At 40.3% G+C, this 16,206-nt stretch overlaps 1 protein-coding gene across 2 annotated transcripts in view; it reads left to right on the forward strand.

Annotated features, from left to right (window-relative positions):
* The window catches only part of dnm2a (dynamin 2a), a 36,804-nt gene that overhangs the window by 15,763 nt on the left and 4,835 nt on the right, over window positions 1-16,206 (forward strand). Inside the window, exons 5-15 of one of the 2 annotated variants that reach the window (XM_020610331.1) lie at window positions 1,154-1,252; window positions 1,341-1,501; window positions 3,384-3,526; window positions 4,041-4,176; window positions 4,277-4,344; window positions 5,018-5,156; window positions 7,981-8,067; window positions 10,577-10,647; window positions 11,827-11,878; window positions 12,747-12,758; window positions 15,095-15,205. In XM_020610331.1, coding sequence (XP_020465987.1) covers window positions 1,154-1,252; window positions 1,341-1,501; window positions 3,384-3,526; window positions 4,041-4,176; window positions 4,277-4,344; window positions 5,018-5,156; window positions 7,981-8,067; window positions 10,577-10,647; window positions 11,827-11,878; window positions 12,747-12,758; window positions 15,095-15,205 — 1,079 coding nt within the window. The remainder of the gene's footprint in view (window positions 1-1,153; window positions 1,253-1,340; window positions 1,502-3,383; window positions 3,527-4,040; window positions 4,177-4,276; window positions 4,345-5,017; window positions 5,157-7,980; window positions 8,068-10,576; window positions 10,648-11,826; window positions 11,879-12,746; window positions 12,759-15,094; window positions 15,206-16,206) is intronic. The other variant, XM_020610332.1, reaches the window with a different exon arrangement.

Raw genomic sequence — 16,206 nt, forward strand, 5'->3', positions numbered from 1 at the left:
GCAATTGCAATTTGATGAAAACAACAAGAAATTGCTGATATGATGTGAAAAACTGACAACAGAATCTGACGGTTGAATGAGTAGTTCTGAGAAATGCAGTTCTGTTGTGAGAAATGAATGAAAGCGATAGAGAAAAACTGTAAATTGATAATATATAATGAAGTTCTGCCATATAGATTTGTCGGAATGAGACAGCCAGCACACTAGCATTTCTGTTGAAACAGTGCTCTTATAGGCAATTTTTAATTCTGACATGGTCATAGCATAGATTACCAACAAGTTTAATCGTCTCCCGTCAGTTAACCACAGTGCATGTTGTTAGTGCTTTTGATTTCTGCCAGCTTGCACCACAAATGATTTGTCTGATTTATAATCCCTCATTGAAATGTTTCCCCATGCATCTTTGTTAGCTTCCTAGTCCCGTTCGAATTGATGCACATCGCTGAAACAGTTGGTAAACAGCTGTGCATTACACTTTAACAGAGAAGGGTAAACAAACCGGACTCACATAACAGGCTATGCAAAACCAGCCACATCATTGCAATAGTCTTTTCTCTCTTAAAAGTAAACCACAGTGTTTGAAAACACTTCTAATAAAGTACAAATCTCACCTTTATGTGTCTTGTCCTAGTGAATTTTGTTGCCTTTTTCTCCTTTTTCTGGGAAGCAATTTGCTAAATAGTGTTGTCAGACCTTACACAGTGGGTAGTGTCATTGTTGAAATGGATATTCCCCCTAACCACAAGGGGGAAGCATTGAGCAGGTGGCTGCTTGGCACACCAAAATGAGGAAAAGAAGATGACAAACTAACGGGTTGGGGCTACCTTCTATTGTGATGCACGCTGGCTGACAAAAAAATGAAATGTAAAATAAAAAAAGGTTTGAATAGAAGAGTCTCAGTCAACTTGACAGGTCTCTCGACTAATGATTCAGCCTGTCGACTTTTAGGGGGCAGCCCTTGTATTATCTCTCACTTAGATGTTACAGATATTTGTTCAGCATTTGTTTCTGTTGTAACTGTTTCTTAAACAGGGCTTTGCTAGGAAAAGGACTCGGATCCTTTATATTATTCTGTCAGACATGCAGTAGGAGTCAAGGTGTCGAGAGGTACTGTATTAGAAGGGATGTAGCTGTGCTTTATAATTTTGTGCAGGTTTGCGTACCATTGGTGTTATAACAAAACTGGACCTGATGGATGAAGGGACTGATGCAAGGGAAATCCTTGAAAATAGGCTACTGCCATTGCGTAGAGGTGAGGATCATGCACACATCCACACAGAGACACACTTATAGGCTTTATTTCTGGCACTAAAAGGGACTATTTCTGTTGTTGTGTGCAGGTTACATCGGTGTGGTGAACCGTAGCCAGAAAGACATCGATGGGAAGAAGGACATTCGTGCTGCCATGGCTGCAGAGAGAAAGTTTTTCCTGTCGCACCCCAGCTATAGACATATGGCGGAACGTATGGGCACACCACATCTGCAAAAGGCACTCAACCAGGTCTGCTATCAACTGTCTTTTCTTTTTTTTGATTGATTGATTGATTGATTGATTTATTCTTTCAAACATGCAGAACAGAACAATGAACAAATGACAATAACACACATGATTACACATATCCAACCAATGCTAATTCAAAATCAGTTTGCTTACACCTATTACATGTTTGAATGGAGTAGGAAGAAGTCAAACTTATCCAGTCCTACCCCATGACATCATATTATACAAAATTTATGCAACATTGGCTGCAAGCAATATCACTACATAGATAAAACAGATTGTTTCTTATTCTTGCATATATCTTGTATAACACATACATTTATATTTATATTTAAACTCCTTAATTCTGGTACTATTTTTCATGTCCACAGTTAAGTTATTCCATAGTTTGACCCCACTTATAGAAATACAAAATCTTTTTTTGGTTGTTCGTATAGCATGAACTTTTAAATTTAAATGTCCCCTTAAGTTATACCCCCCTTCCCTTTCACCAAATAGCTTTTGGATTCCACCAGGCAATAAATTGTTCCTGGCCTTATACATAAACACAGCAGTCTTATAGCCCACTAAATCAAAGAATTTTAACAATTTAGACTGTATGAAAACTACATTTGTGTGATCCCTATACCCCATCTTGTGCACAACTCTTATCGCTCTCTTCTGTAATATGTACAATGGTTGAAGTGAACTCCTGTATGTATTTCCCCAGTTTTCAACACCATACTCCAAAGATGGCAAAATCAATGAACAATACAAAATCCGCAATGCTTTGACGTCCAGCATATGTCTAACCCTTGCCAATATCGATATATTTTTAGCCATTTTATTGCGAACATGTCTAATATGTGATTTCCAGGATAATCTGTCATCAACCATTACCCCCAGAAATTTAATTTCATATACTCGTTCAATGTTGGCACCCCCAATTCTCAATTGAAGTTCATTATGTGGTCTACGGTTCCCAAATACCATATATTTAGTTTTCTCCAAATTCAAAGATAGTAAATTATTATCACACCATTTCTTTATCTTCCCAAATTCCTCTGAAACCCTTACAGAGAGTTGCTGTAAGTTTTCATCTGATGCCCAAATGGTAGTATCATCAGCAAACAAAACCATTTTAACAGTTTCAGAAACCTTACATATATCATTGATGTATAATATAAATAGTTTAGGTCCCAACACAGAACCCTGAGGCACTCCACACACAATGTTCAGCTCACTTGATTGATATTCACCCAACCTCACAAATTGACGCCTCTGTGTCAAATAACTTCTGATCCATTTCCCAACCATTCCTCTGATCCCATATTTATCCAACTTATCCATTAATAGTTCATGATTAACTGTATCAAAAGCTTTTTTTAGGTCAATAAATATCCCCATCGTATATTTTTTCTCATCCATAGCACTTGTAATGTCCTCCATCAGGTCAGTAATGGCCAAGGATGTTGATCTTTTCGACCTAAAACCATATTGACAATCAGATAAGATATTATGTTTATCAATAAATGTGTCTAGTCTGTTATTAAAGAGTTTTTCCAGAATTTTTGAAAATTGTGACAACAGAGAAATCGGTCTATAGTTTGTGAGGTTGTGTTTATCACCAGATTTATACAGTGGAATAACCTTTGCTATTTTCATATTATTGGGGAACTGCCCAAGTCGAAACGACATGTTAAAAATATGGGTTAATGGTTTACATATCCCCTCAATTACCCACTTGACAGTTGTCATAGTGATACCATCACTATCACTAGATGTTTTGTTACCACATTTATTGTTACCACATATATACTCTGCGCAGTTTTTATTGTGAAATATAACCCCCACCATTATATCATTCATTTTTTAAAATAATTCTGCCTCTGTCTCTCTCTAGCAATTGACCAACCACATCAGAGATACTCTGCCTACTCTGCGCAGTAAGCTGCAGAGTCAGCTTCTCTCCCTGGAGAAGGAGGTGGAGGTATACAAGAACTATAGTCCAGATGACCCGACACGGAAGACCAAGGCCTTGTTGCAGTGAGTACATTTAAAAACTACTCAATACAATGTAGTATATACTGTATGTAGTATTAATGTATATAGTTTGGCATGAAGTAACGCGTTGGCTATGTTGGATGTCTGCTTCAATGGGCCGCTGTGTCTGACAAAGATTTGCAAGCCAGGACTCATAGACTTGTATCGCAGGGTCATTTATTCACATATTTTTAATGTTGTGCATCGACGCTGATAATGATGATAACATTAATACCTTGCCTTGCTCCTCTTTGAGTAGTTGGTAACGAAGCCTAAACTAAGGTTTGTATTGCAGACAACTGAGCAGAAACATCTTGCATACAGTATCTCTATGCTAGAGTAAAAGAAAAGGCTCTCAGGATAAGATTAATTATAACACTGGCCTCAAATAAACATTTTTTTTACTATAGGTGTTAAGTTGTAACATCATTGAAATTGCATTGCTGAATTGTAATTTTTTCATGAATCTCCATAAAGGCTCTTGCTGACAGGCCACTTGTCTTTTGACCCTTATCAGGATGGTACAGCAGTTTGGTGTAGACTTTGAGAAGTGCATTGAGGGCTCCGGGGACCAGGTGGACACCAGCGAGCTTTCAGGTGGTGCCAAGATCAACCGCCTTTTCCATGAACGCTTCCCCTTTGAACTGGTCAAGGTTAGTGTGCCATGTTTTATAGTGTTGTGGCTGTGGGAGTCTTAACAAAAATTGAATTGTTGTAAGATCTGTTTAAGTAATATTTGCATCCCTCCATCAGATTGTGTTTGACGAGAAGGAGCTAAGGCGAGAAATCAGCCATGCCATCAAGAACGTCCATGGTGTCAGGCAAGTATAGCGGAGACAGATCTACCCGACTTTTAAAGCAGCCACCTACTGAGCTTCTGGCATCTGTTTTAACTTGAAACACTCCTGCACCCACATGCTTTGCTTTTCTCCGTTCATCAAAGCTTTTATTATACTGCATTTCAAGTTTTTATAATCAAGCCTTGCCATCAGAGACGGCAAGTACCAATTCAAAGTAGCATATTCAAAAAGTGATTTCAGCTTTATGTGAAATGTATTTTCTCATTTCTACTTTCCCTCACTGTTCTTCTAATTCCCTTATCTCCTCGCTGCACAACCACCCACTCCGTTTCTGTTTCTGTCTGCTGAAGTATTCAATTATTTTGAGGTTTTGTGTTACATGTTGCTTTGTCTACTGCATTTGTGTTGTCCTATGTTCCTTACTAATACTCTGTCATATCTCATTTGTGATTGTGCATTTAATTACATTTACACCTGGCAGTCTTTGGTACTTTATCTTTCCTCCCCATATTGTTGATGTCATTGTCTTAATTTTTTGTTTCTTTCTCTTGGCCCATAGTGTGATTGTTTCAGTCACCTGTTTGTCTTTTTGTGTACAGATTCACCTGTGTATTCATCAGGTTTTTGTTTTTGCCAACATGTTAATTGTCCCATCTGTCTGTTGCTATGCCTCTGTTTCTCTGTGCATCCTTAGAACGGGGCTGTTCACTCCAGACCTGGCGTTTGAGGCCATCGTGAAAAAGCAGATCGTTAAGCTGAAAACGCCCTGTCTCAAATGTATCGATCTGGTCATTCAGGAGCTCATCAACACAGTCAGGCAGTGCACCAACAAGGTACTGCAGGTGTCCAGCAACTCCCAACCCAGCCGAGACATAGGGCAGGGGCAGCCATGGGTATGACAGAGGGTATGCTGACACAGAACATTAGCTGACAGCTTCTTACAACATCTGGAAATGTCTCTTCTGATCAGTTAGTTCTTGTATGTTAAAAAAGAAAAATTCTGTGCAGTGTGCCCTCAGCTCAGCCCAGCCCAGTGAGCCCTGTGTGCAGGCAGCGCTGTCGTGTTGTGGAGTGTCGTGACGGGTGACGTGTCATCGTGGATATGAGATGTTTTGGGCACTGTCTGAGCATCTCCGGTCTTTTCTGGGCAAGCTGCAGGTCTCACAGCTCAGTACACATAGCCAGCAAAACATGGAGTGGTCTGTACACTAATTTGGCCTTGAGTTTGACAGGGTCTCAGTTTTTTTTTAACCATACTCTCACCTATCAATAGAGGGACTGGCTAGTGGCAATGAGAATGTGAACAACTTGTGGCTTGTCCTCCACTGCTTGAGTTGTCTGTTAACAACTGTAAATGACTAACTAAATGGAGATTTTTCTTTTTCTTTCTTCTTTTTCTTCTTCCTGTCTGTCCTCTTTTTCTCTCTTCTATTGTCTGCCTATCCCCTTCTCTCTATAATGAAAACCAAATGTGATCTGACCCCACGACCTTTCAGAACGGGGCTCTTCACCCCTGACCTGGCTTTCGAGGCAATAGTAAAAAAGCAGATCCTCAAACTCAAAGAGCCGAGCCTCAAATGTGTGGACCTTGTGGTGTCAGAGCTCACCGCACTCGCCATGAAGTGTGCAGTTAAGGTAACCAGGGACTCACCCGCTGGGATGATGCCATGAAAAGAGGACAGATTCCTTTTCTCTCTTAATATGTATTTCTGTCATCCCAGTAAAAGGGTCACCATATTGAAGTCAGCTCCATCCCCCTTTGCCACGAGAACATTCATACCCACTGCTGGAATGTGCATACTGTCCCATTCCTACCCACTCCTGGAAGCCTCCTATAAGCTATTATTTCTTTGTAGCTTCTTCCGGTTCTTTCAAACCAGGAACTCTCAATGAGACGAAAGAGACTGCTTTAGATTTTATAAAAAATAACCGTGCTGGTTTATTCAGAGGATCACAGGTAAAATTCACAGTACACGTCCAGAGCTCTCTCACCCCTCTGCCTGCGCGCAGGCAGCAGAAAAGCTGAAGATCTCTGGACCCAACAACCTATATAATATTAATCATTTTTGGGCTAGGCCCATGCTACAAGGGGCGTCAAACCGTGACGCCACCCGATAAGCAAGCTTTGCAGCTGCTCTATCGTTTAGCCAAAACATGAGGAAAAGTCAAGGTGCGTGACTGTTGTTTTCGTGGTGTGTATCTAAAACAATTGGACATAACCTTACACATTCTTTTCCTGTAACCTGGGCGTGCCGGCAGTCCCTGCAGGCTGAATAGTTACAGCAAAGCTAGTCACCCTGTCTGGACTAAACATTTCTAGACAACAGATCTCTAATCCATATCTATCTAACTAAGAAATAACCTAACACTCCATACAATTCAGATTAAGCACTGACTTACAAGTCATGTCTGAATCTTTTCCATTGAGCTCCCACGTGTGGTTTGACTTCAGTATCAGCTCATTTAGGCTTTTTTTTTTTCCACTTCCACTTTGCTTCCTCTCTCTCTTCCTCCCTGTCCAAGACTCTGCCTGGTTTGGCAGCCTGGGCAGAGCAGAGCCCGGCTACAGTGCCTCGCTGACCCAAAGGCAGACTGGCATTTTGCTATCTGCTAAACCGGATTGAAAGAGAGTGATGTGAAGGGGGTGAGAAGATACAAATAGCCCATGTTCTCTGTAGGCACAGCAGCAGCTTGAATTGTTTCCATAGCAACTGTCCTCCACTGCCATCATGTGGACAGAGAAAGGCACTGCACTCCATGATAGGATTGGACATAGGCTTGTTCCTCCTACCCCTTTGTCTGCCAGGTTTACCTCTGTCTCACCACATTCTGTCACTTTTTCCTTTTCATCCAGTCTTTACTACATTAAATAATATCAAAGCTCTGCCACTACCTAGAGATGATAGTTTTAAATGTGGTGACGTATCTACAAGTTTGGACATTGTTTATTTAAAATATTGCATCTGCTATTCTAAAAAATGCATGACTAAGACAATAGCAAACTTAAAGCATTACCACACATTGTTTTCCATAAAGTCATTGAATGACATTGCTGTGGTAAATACCTCACCACCTTATAGAACAGATAACCACTGTATTTAAAGTGTGTTTGTGTGTGTTGGATTGCGGTTGTTTGGAGATGACTGCACTTTGTGTAAAATGTCTCTTGACACTTTTCTTTTCTTTGTTCTCTACTTATTCTCACTTTTCACATCCGTTTCTCTTTGATATTTATAGGTAAGTCTTACTAAGCTCAAGCTCACATGTACAGTTGCAAGAAAAAATAATGACATTGTTTCCACTTTATTGGTTTTCAGCATAAACTGGTCATGAAATGTGATCTGATCTTCACCAAAGTCACAAATGTCAAGCACAATGTTTCCAAGATGACACAATGATGATACATTTTCCATCATCACTTTGTATGTCTAATGGGTGTGTTCATAAGACACAAAAGATCATCACTGCATGTGTTTTATCATTCTAGAAATATTAGGTTTGTTGATTATTGTGACTTTGGTGAAGATCAGATCACATTTCATGACCAATTTATGCAGAAAACCAGGAAACTGCAAACAGTGCCATGACTTTTTCTTGTGACTCTAAGCGTGTGTGTCTCCATTCGGTGCTGTAGTTTTATGATGTGTTGCCTTTCAGCTCAAGTCTTATCCCAGGCTGAGGGAGGAGACTGAAAGAATCGTCACCACCCACATCAGAGAAAGAGAAGGGAAGGCCAAGGACCAGGTCAGTTGGTCAGATGTTGATTAAGTAGACCAGTGGCGTTTGAGGTTTTTCTTTTTCAAATGCTGGAAAAAATACAGTAAGATCTACAACTGATATGTGGCCTCAGTCCAATATAATTAGAATCAGCTTTACTGGCCAGGTGTGCTGGACACGAGGAATGAAGTTGAGATGTCGGTGATAAATTTCTATTTGAGTTCCTATTGAATGTATCACACAACATCTGTAAGTCTGTAAACTTGAGAAATTTTAATAAGACAAATTCATTAGTAGGCCTTAGTTCTGCAGGCTAGTTTGGTCAAATTAATTCAAACAAAACTAGTTGTTAGGGCATATTATTTGCCTATTCTAGAGAAGAAATGATGAATCAACTCCAGATGCATTAGATATATTTTTCAACTTCCTGTTTTAATCATTGTTCTGGATATATATATATATCTATGACAGGAAACACTATTGTGCATCGTGAGAGTAAAACCTATTGTATGATTAATTCAGTTTCTTTCAGATTCAAGTTGACGGTGTTAGTGAATTTGGCACCACTGTTCCCGTGAATCCACCAAACCTATGCAAAAGATACAGTGGCTTCAGACCTCTTGACTTTCTGTACAATATATTGTGTTGTAAATGTGATTAGAGGCCACTTTGGTCCAAAAAGCTTGAGAAATGGTTTTATAAATGCTGTGATCTTTGCCTCACTACAATTTTATTGTGGCGTTCTACTGAGAGTTCCTTGGACTTTATGGCTTGGCTTTTGTCCTGACATGCAGTATGAATTGTGGGACCTTGTATACACAGGTGTGTCTCTGAATTACTTTTTATGTTCACTCAGTTAAGTTTGCCACAGTTGGACTGGGCAGACTCTAGACCAGGGGTGGGCAATTAATTTTTACAAAGGGCCACATGAGAAACCTGAACTGTGTTGGAGGGCCGAACCAACGATAACTTGAACTTAATTCTGCTCAATATTCATTATCTCCCATTGTAAAAAGCAGTAAATTATATGTGTTGATTAGCTGCTACTGGCCGTATTCAAGATATGCATTTTCAGTTCATTTTACTTGTTCAGTGAGAGAAATCCAGTCTGGCTTGGGCTTGAACAAGTGCATTGAAATCTGGATTTGTTGAACTTCATCACTGAGAATGTCTGTTCACATATGTAGGTAGATCCAAAGATTTCCTGCGATGTCCTCAACCCTCCTTGTTACAGTGCGTCGGGAGAGGGGCACGTTCTCATATGTGCCTTTTTTCTCCGGGCATATTAGTGCTGCAGAGTCCAACAAACACTCTTTACTAAACTCTCAGTCAGAAAACGTCTTACTTTTTCTGGTGATTTTGTGGGATATGACATAACTTGTCTTGAAAGCTGCGTCTCTGGGTGGAAAGCTTTGTAAAAAGTCTTTGCTGGTTATGCAGTTTCACTAGCAAAGCATCCAACTCTCTTGCGCGCTCTTCAGCCGACAAGTTTTTGTATCTCTCCTCATGTTTGGTCACGTAGTGGCGATTGAAATTGTAATCCTTGGACACAGCGACCTGTGTACCACAAACTAAGCACACCTCTTTACCTTTGACTTCTGTAAACAAATACCTCCCAGTCTATGTCTTGTTGAAAACGCGGCATTCGGCAACTTTTCTTTTTTTGGCGTGAGTTGACATTTTGAGGGTTAGCTGGCCAACATCACCTGTCTCTCATCCAGTAGGTCGGGGATCTTAAGTTCACCTGTGAACTTTTTCATTCATGTTCTGATTTGATGGACCTCACGCAAGCCGGACAGGGACGCCCAAAGGGCCAGATGTGGCCCGTAGGCCGTAAAAGGGTCTGCTCTAGACGCATCTCAAGGCTACATCGAAGAAACAGGTTGCACCTGACCACTGTTTCGGTCTGAATGCCTTTGTAAATGAAAGATTAATAGATTTGCAAAAATGGCTAAAACGTTTTACAGCATTTTGTTATAGGCTATTGATTGTAGATTGGCAGAAATGGCAATTTTGTTTGTTTAAAATTAGATTTACGACAAAGTGTGCAAAAACGTGTAGTGGTCTGAATATATGACAGAACAGCATTTTGCAGCAATTAGAGATTGCTCAATAATGACATGACAAGAAGAGGCATTAATCAGATAGCTATGACCTTTGTCTGAGCACTTTACCCCAGTATGTAAGTAAAACATAAAGCATCAGTGTTATTTTCCAAAATGTGTTGAGTGCTGGTCTGAGAACTCTAATCCTATCAGGTTGGAGAAGCCTTGAAAACAGAACCAGTTTCATACAAGCCAAGACTGAGAGTTTTTGGTTTGGTAGCAGCTCAGCCAGCCAGGAAGTGAGACAGGTTGTTTTACAGGGTTTATAAACTGAAACCTTTGAGTAAAATCATATTCTCAGCTCCACCATATTTGTAATTTGTAAAATGGTAGTATCATATACAGTATGTCGTGGTTGTTGAGTGTGAAATGTCAGAAGGGAGATTTTTGTGCACTCTCTAATTGATCTTTACGATCTGCCTCTTGTTAAGGTTCTGCTGCTGATTGACATTGAGCTGTCCTACATCAACACCAATCATGAGGACTTCATAGGGTTTGCTAAGTATGTACCCATCCTCCCCCAACCTTTCCTAGCTCAACTTTCAGCTTGGTGCTGGTGAAAACTCGGCCCAGGCATTGTGATCCCAATTAACTACATCTTGCCTGTCGTCTGAGATGCGCTTGTGATTCTGTAGATTTACAAAGGAATCTGTAATCCCCTAACTCTCAGCCGTCAGTATGTTGCCTAGAATTAGCCACATGCTGTAAGCTGTGGTGTATTAGTGTAATGTAGCATATTAATTAGCGATTTTGGGCACATTAGAGCATGTGCCTCCCCCCGGGGGAGCAGGGTGCCACATTGAAGTCATATTATTTGCTCACCTCCCCCCCTACATGCAACACAGTGCTCCTCCTCAAACACAGTAAATTAAGCATGCTTTATTGCATGACAGATAAACTTTCTGTCTGCTGCAGGCTGTTTGACTCTGGAAATAATGCATTGTGAACAGAGCAATTCTAATGCTTTATTGCATTCACTTGTAGCTACTGGTATACACTGAAAAGTCAGCTGCACAATGCAAAGCACCCAGGATTTTTTGTGCTCCTGTATATCTGTAAGTGGTTTAAAGTTTGTGGTTGAATTCACATACAGTAGTCCCTAGTGTAGCAGTTACAGTAGCATGTATATGACTGGAGCTCCTGTCTACTGTGTGGGTCTTACCATTGACTGTAACAAACCAAGTCCCCGCATGTGTGAAGGTTTATGCCGAGCCTCTGCATGGCAAGTCGAGTGCTGTGATATGTCAGAGCTAAGACAGGGCTGTTTAATGGTTCTCATGACGTCACTTTCAGTTTTGACCACAGAAGGCTGGATGATGGTAGCCTCCCAGGGTACACCAACAACAGGTGGGCTGACAGAGAGGATATAGGGTTGTGTGCACAGTACATGTGTGAGCAACAGTTTAACCCTCCATGTAGTTGCTCTACAACCCACTCTCACTTTTCTGTGCGTGTGTGTAGTGGTACAATGCCAGAGACATTCAAAACCTTCATTTTTCTAAAAGTAGACAGTTGTGTTATGTAGACTAAAGGTTATAAAACATACCAACCATAATATTGGAAAAAAATACAGTGTTCTAGAAACAGGGGTGCCACATGAATATATGGTGTGTATATTGTAAACAGGCGGTGTGGTGTCATCAGTATTGTCATTTTTTTGTCCATCTTTGTGTTATCCCAGTGCCCAGCAGAGGAGCACAGCTGCTAACAAGAAGAGGGCCATGCCAAACCAGGTACACTTTATCACTCAGCGGTGTCCATTTTGCCAGTCTCAGATTTAGTCACCCTTGACCATTATCTGTCTTGACCTATCTAACTGTACATCAGTTTAAATACTGATTGTACCCAGTCCCAGTCTTTGCCTACAGTGTTGTAAAGCTGGTACCTCTCCTTTTCTCTCTTAATCACACTGATATTTACCCAGGTTTAGTGAACTTTGAGTGTGTTTGTAAGATTCTGACTTTATAATACTGCTAATCAGCTTTAAAGATAGCAGTTTCAGGGTAGGGAGTTGCCTTAGTGATCTTAAAGAAGACCCTTCTTCCATGCTTTAAATAAACAAGCGTTTATTTCCATGGCTTTTATTCATTTCTATTTGCATGTGACCCAGGCATGTTGTTCCACAGTAAAGCAACAGTTAATCACTATTATGTTGGTTGTTTTCTTCCCTTGCCATTAACTCACAAGCATCTTTTGTGTTGAGATTCAGAAAGTGCATGGACCTCAAACCTATCAACTGAGCAATAAATACAACACAACCAAATTGTGGTATACTTGAAGTAATTCTAATTGCATGTCATTCTGTTGCTCTCTCTCTCTCTCTCTCTTTCTTTCTCCTCTTCCTCTGTCTTCCTCTGGTCATGGATTTTCGGTTTCCTCCTGTTTTTGCTCCCTTCAAATCTGCCATTCTTATTATTTCAACTTCTTTCTAAAACTTTCACTGTCTGTTCTCTTCTTTCCTTCCAACCCTCCACCTCTCACCCTTTCCATCTCTCCTCCTCCTGCCTCTCATCTTTGCTTGCTTGCTTTCTCATTTCTTTTGGCTGTGATTTTATACTGCCCCCTTTGCTTTAATTTCCTGTCCCCTTCCTATTACTGCAGGGTGAGATTCTGGTAAGTATCCCACAGATTTAAACCACACCCTGCCAGGGGGCAGCAGGGGTAGGCCATGCAGAGGAACTGAGGCCATCACACACAGGTCAGCCAATATGGTTAGGGTGGAAAAGACAGACTGCTGTGACATAACAGGATAAACAGCTGACTCCTGTCAATACAGGAGCTTATCACTGTCACTATAATGGATTGTTCTACCCCTCTGCAGCTTGGAGGACTGGGAGAGCTCCACAAGGAGAAGGTAGTGTTTTCATACTGATCAAACTGATATCAATTACAGTTCTAGCACCAGCATGCAGATACCAGTAATTTGGAACAGTTTTCACAGTAACACCTAGCACATTTGCTCTTGTGTAATTCTTGGCTTCATTTTAAGACAGTAATTGTCTTTAAATATACTCATCTGTGGTGCTTACTAACATTTACAATTTTTTTTCAACAAATATCTGGACAAGATATGAATTCATTTATCGCCACAAGATATCTTCTGTGGATCTTTGCAGTGCTGTGTGTGCTCTATTAAGGATCACAGAGAGAACTCTTCCACCGCTGACTGTGGCAGCGTCAGTTCTCATGTCTTAAGGTTTATACCTCTGCTGCTGCTCCATGCACGGGGACTCAAAAGTTTGCCTTGTGAGAATCATCCTAAATGCCACTGGGGACAAATGGGGAGGGAGTGGGGAGCAATCAAACCAACTGCACATTAAACACATAAGTTCAGGTTTTTTTTCCCCTAATAATTTCTAGTTTTATGTTTGTTTGTTTGTTTTTTTTTTTTGCTCCTCTAATTCACAGCTTACTGCTCTGTTTAAAGGAAAATTCGGGTTTATTAAGTTTGGGTGTTTTTATATCCTGTTAATTCTGGATTTGGAATTTATCAAACTTGTCAGTGACTGGTCAAGGCTGTGAGATGCATTTCAGTGACCTAATCAAGATTCTTCATTCACATCTCTTTGTTTTGATACTTTACTGATTGTCATAGTGGATTAATTTAGCATGTCTTATTTAAATCATATGAATTTATTTGCTTTGAATCATTGGACATAATCTTAGATGAAGTCTAACATCTTTAACTATTGCTTTACAGAAATGGATGCAACATTTTATGACAGTTTTACAGTTACAGAAACAAAAGCATCTTATTTTTGACAGCCTCATTTCATAGGTTTTCTTCCTTATTGTGAACATGGTTATGATATTTCCAACTGACTTCAACACAGGATTTAAAACCTTTCCTTGCTTCTGAGATGTTGCTTCCTCACCAAGGCAACCTACCAGTTTAGCTCCTATGCTCTTGGCTCCGCCCCTCATGTTTATACTGGCACTTTTGAACTAATGAACCTTTTTTTTTCTGCATAACTCACTGAAGTCCTCTGCGGGATGAGAGGGAGTCAAAAGGTCTAGAGCAGGCGTTGAAATTGACATTTGCACTTAGCCTTACGTAGCATACAGATCACTGTATGTCAAGTATAATGGGGGAGTTTGTGGGAAAAAATTGAGAGACAGTAACTAAGAGAGCTCCTCTGCAGTGCATGGCTAATTTTTGTTAGTGATTCGCTCAACTCGACTTCTCAGTCTGATGTATTTTCTCCCTCTCCATCCCTATACCTCAGAATTTGACTTTGCTGTTTAGATTTCTCTCCCTACACTAATTCTGCTACCTCTATCATTTGGATATGTCCCTCTGCATTTAGTGACTTTTGTTTTGATTATATATATATTTTTGTCCTCCTTTACCCCTGCCTGTTGCATTCACTTCTTCCAGTCTTTTCCTTAGCCAAATATTACTCCAGGTAACCTATTTAACCCTGCTCCTATTTAACCCCAGTGCATAGGCTAGCTTTTACTGACCTACTGACGATAACATACCACCGTCGACCCTTGGTTTTTGGTCTGCATACCATCTGCTCTTATGTGTTGGTTGAAGGATTTCTTTTCTGTTGAGTAAAAGAGAACAAGGACTACATCCCTCTTCAGTATTTTCAACTCAACGTTCTGATGTGTATGTATAAAATTAGCCATATTGAACACAGTATGTATTACTGTGCATGATGTACCTCTGTCCTTTGGTCACCTCATGCTCTAGTCAGCACAGTACATTTTACATTTAATCCATGTGTCTCTGCCATTTTAATAGTAAAAAAAAAAAAAACACTTAATAAATTCACAGTGACCTAGCAGGTAAGAAGGTAAGGTTTTATTAATGTCTGTCATGTCCCAGTATTAATGGTGAAACACTTAATGGGGCCTCATATCACCAGTGCATAAGCCTGATTGATAAAGATGCTTTCCTCTATCCTCCTGGTACCCCTCTCTCCCACGTCTTTGCTGTGCAGGTGATCCGGAAAGGCTGGTTAACCATCAACCTCAGCATCATGAAGGGAGGCTCCAAGGAGTACTGGTTTGTCCTCACTGCTGAGTCTCTCTCCTGGTACAAAGATGATGAGGTGAGATGAATTTCTGTTCCAGTCTTGCTTTTCAGTGGACACTAACTAAGATAAGATGACATTACAGCTCGACAGGAATGCATAAAGATGCAGATACTGTATTTGAAACTGCTGGGATACATTATTTCAAGTGAAGATTTGTTGTCATCACTCACGGCGGCCGGAGCTGTGTTTGTCCCAGCCCAGCCTAACCAATGTGCAGACTACTGTTCAGCTGTAGCCTGATGAACAGGTAGTCTGAACACTGGGCAGGCGGGGGGGTGAGGAGGGCTCTGCTGAGAGGAAGGACCCCGAGGTCAGTGCAGCTGCAGGTCACTACCCTAGTACAGTAGTACAGAGGACACAGAGCAGACATTACCGTAGTGAAACCAATGAAAAATTCGGTCCAGTACTGTTGAAACACTACAGTACTATTTGTCAGATGAAATATATGGTATTTTAAATAAAGTTTAATAAGAAAAATCTAGACTTTATAACATTTATTTCAACCAGTTCTGCAAAATAAATTTTTGATGTGGTCAGACTTTCACTTGACTAAACAGTCAGTTCAGTTTATTTATGTTAGAGACATTTCCTCCCATCTTTTTCAGTGTATTCAAGAACTTGAAGAGTAACATTCAGTACAATAGCACATCAGCATGATCTAAAATCAAATCTAGTTTAACTCTTTGATTTTAGACAAAATTCAAAAGGATTAAACTGAATTAAACTTTTGCCTCTACAGATTATAAGTGCATAGAATATATAAATAGCTGTGTGTTACTTTACTCACCACTTGATCTTCTTCTCAAGGCCTCAGTCGTATCCATTCTTCCAGCAATGTAAAAAAAAGGCCCCTAAAAGAAACCACTGTCCACTGCTAAAGATGACTCTCGGTCCAGTCACCTCAGGGTGCACGAATACAAATTAGAAACGGTGCATTTTTTATGTCTGTTGCCTTTTTGTGAAAAAAACGAAAACAATGAGAGAAGGAGGATGGTGGAGGCAAACTGACGTGGCAA

This window comes from Monopterus albus, unplaced genomic scaffold (assembly GCF_001952655.1).
Source record: "Monopterus albus unplaced genomic scaffold, M_albus_1.0 scaffold105.1, whole genome shotgun sequence".
NCBI lineage: Eukaryota > Metazoa > Chordata > Actinopteri > Synbranchiformes > Synbranchidae > Monopterus > Monopterus albus.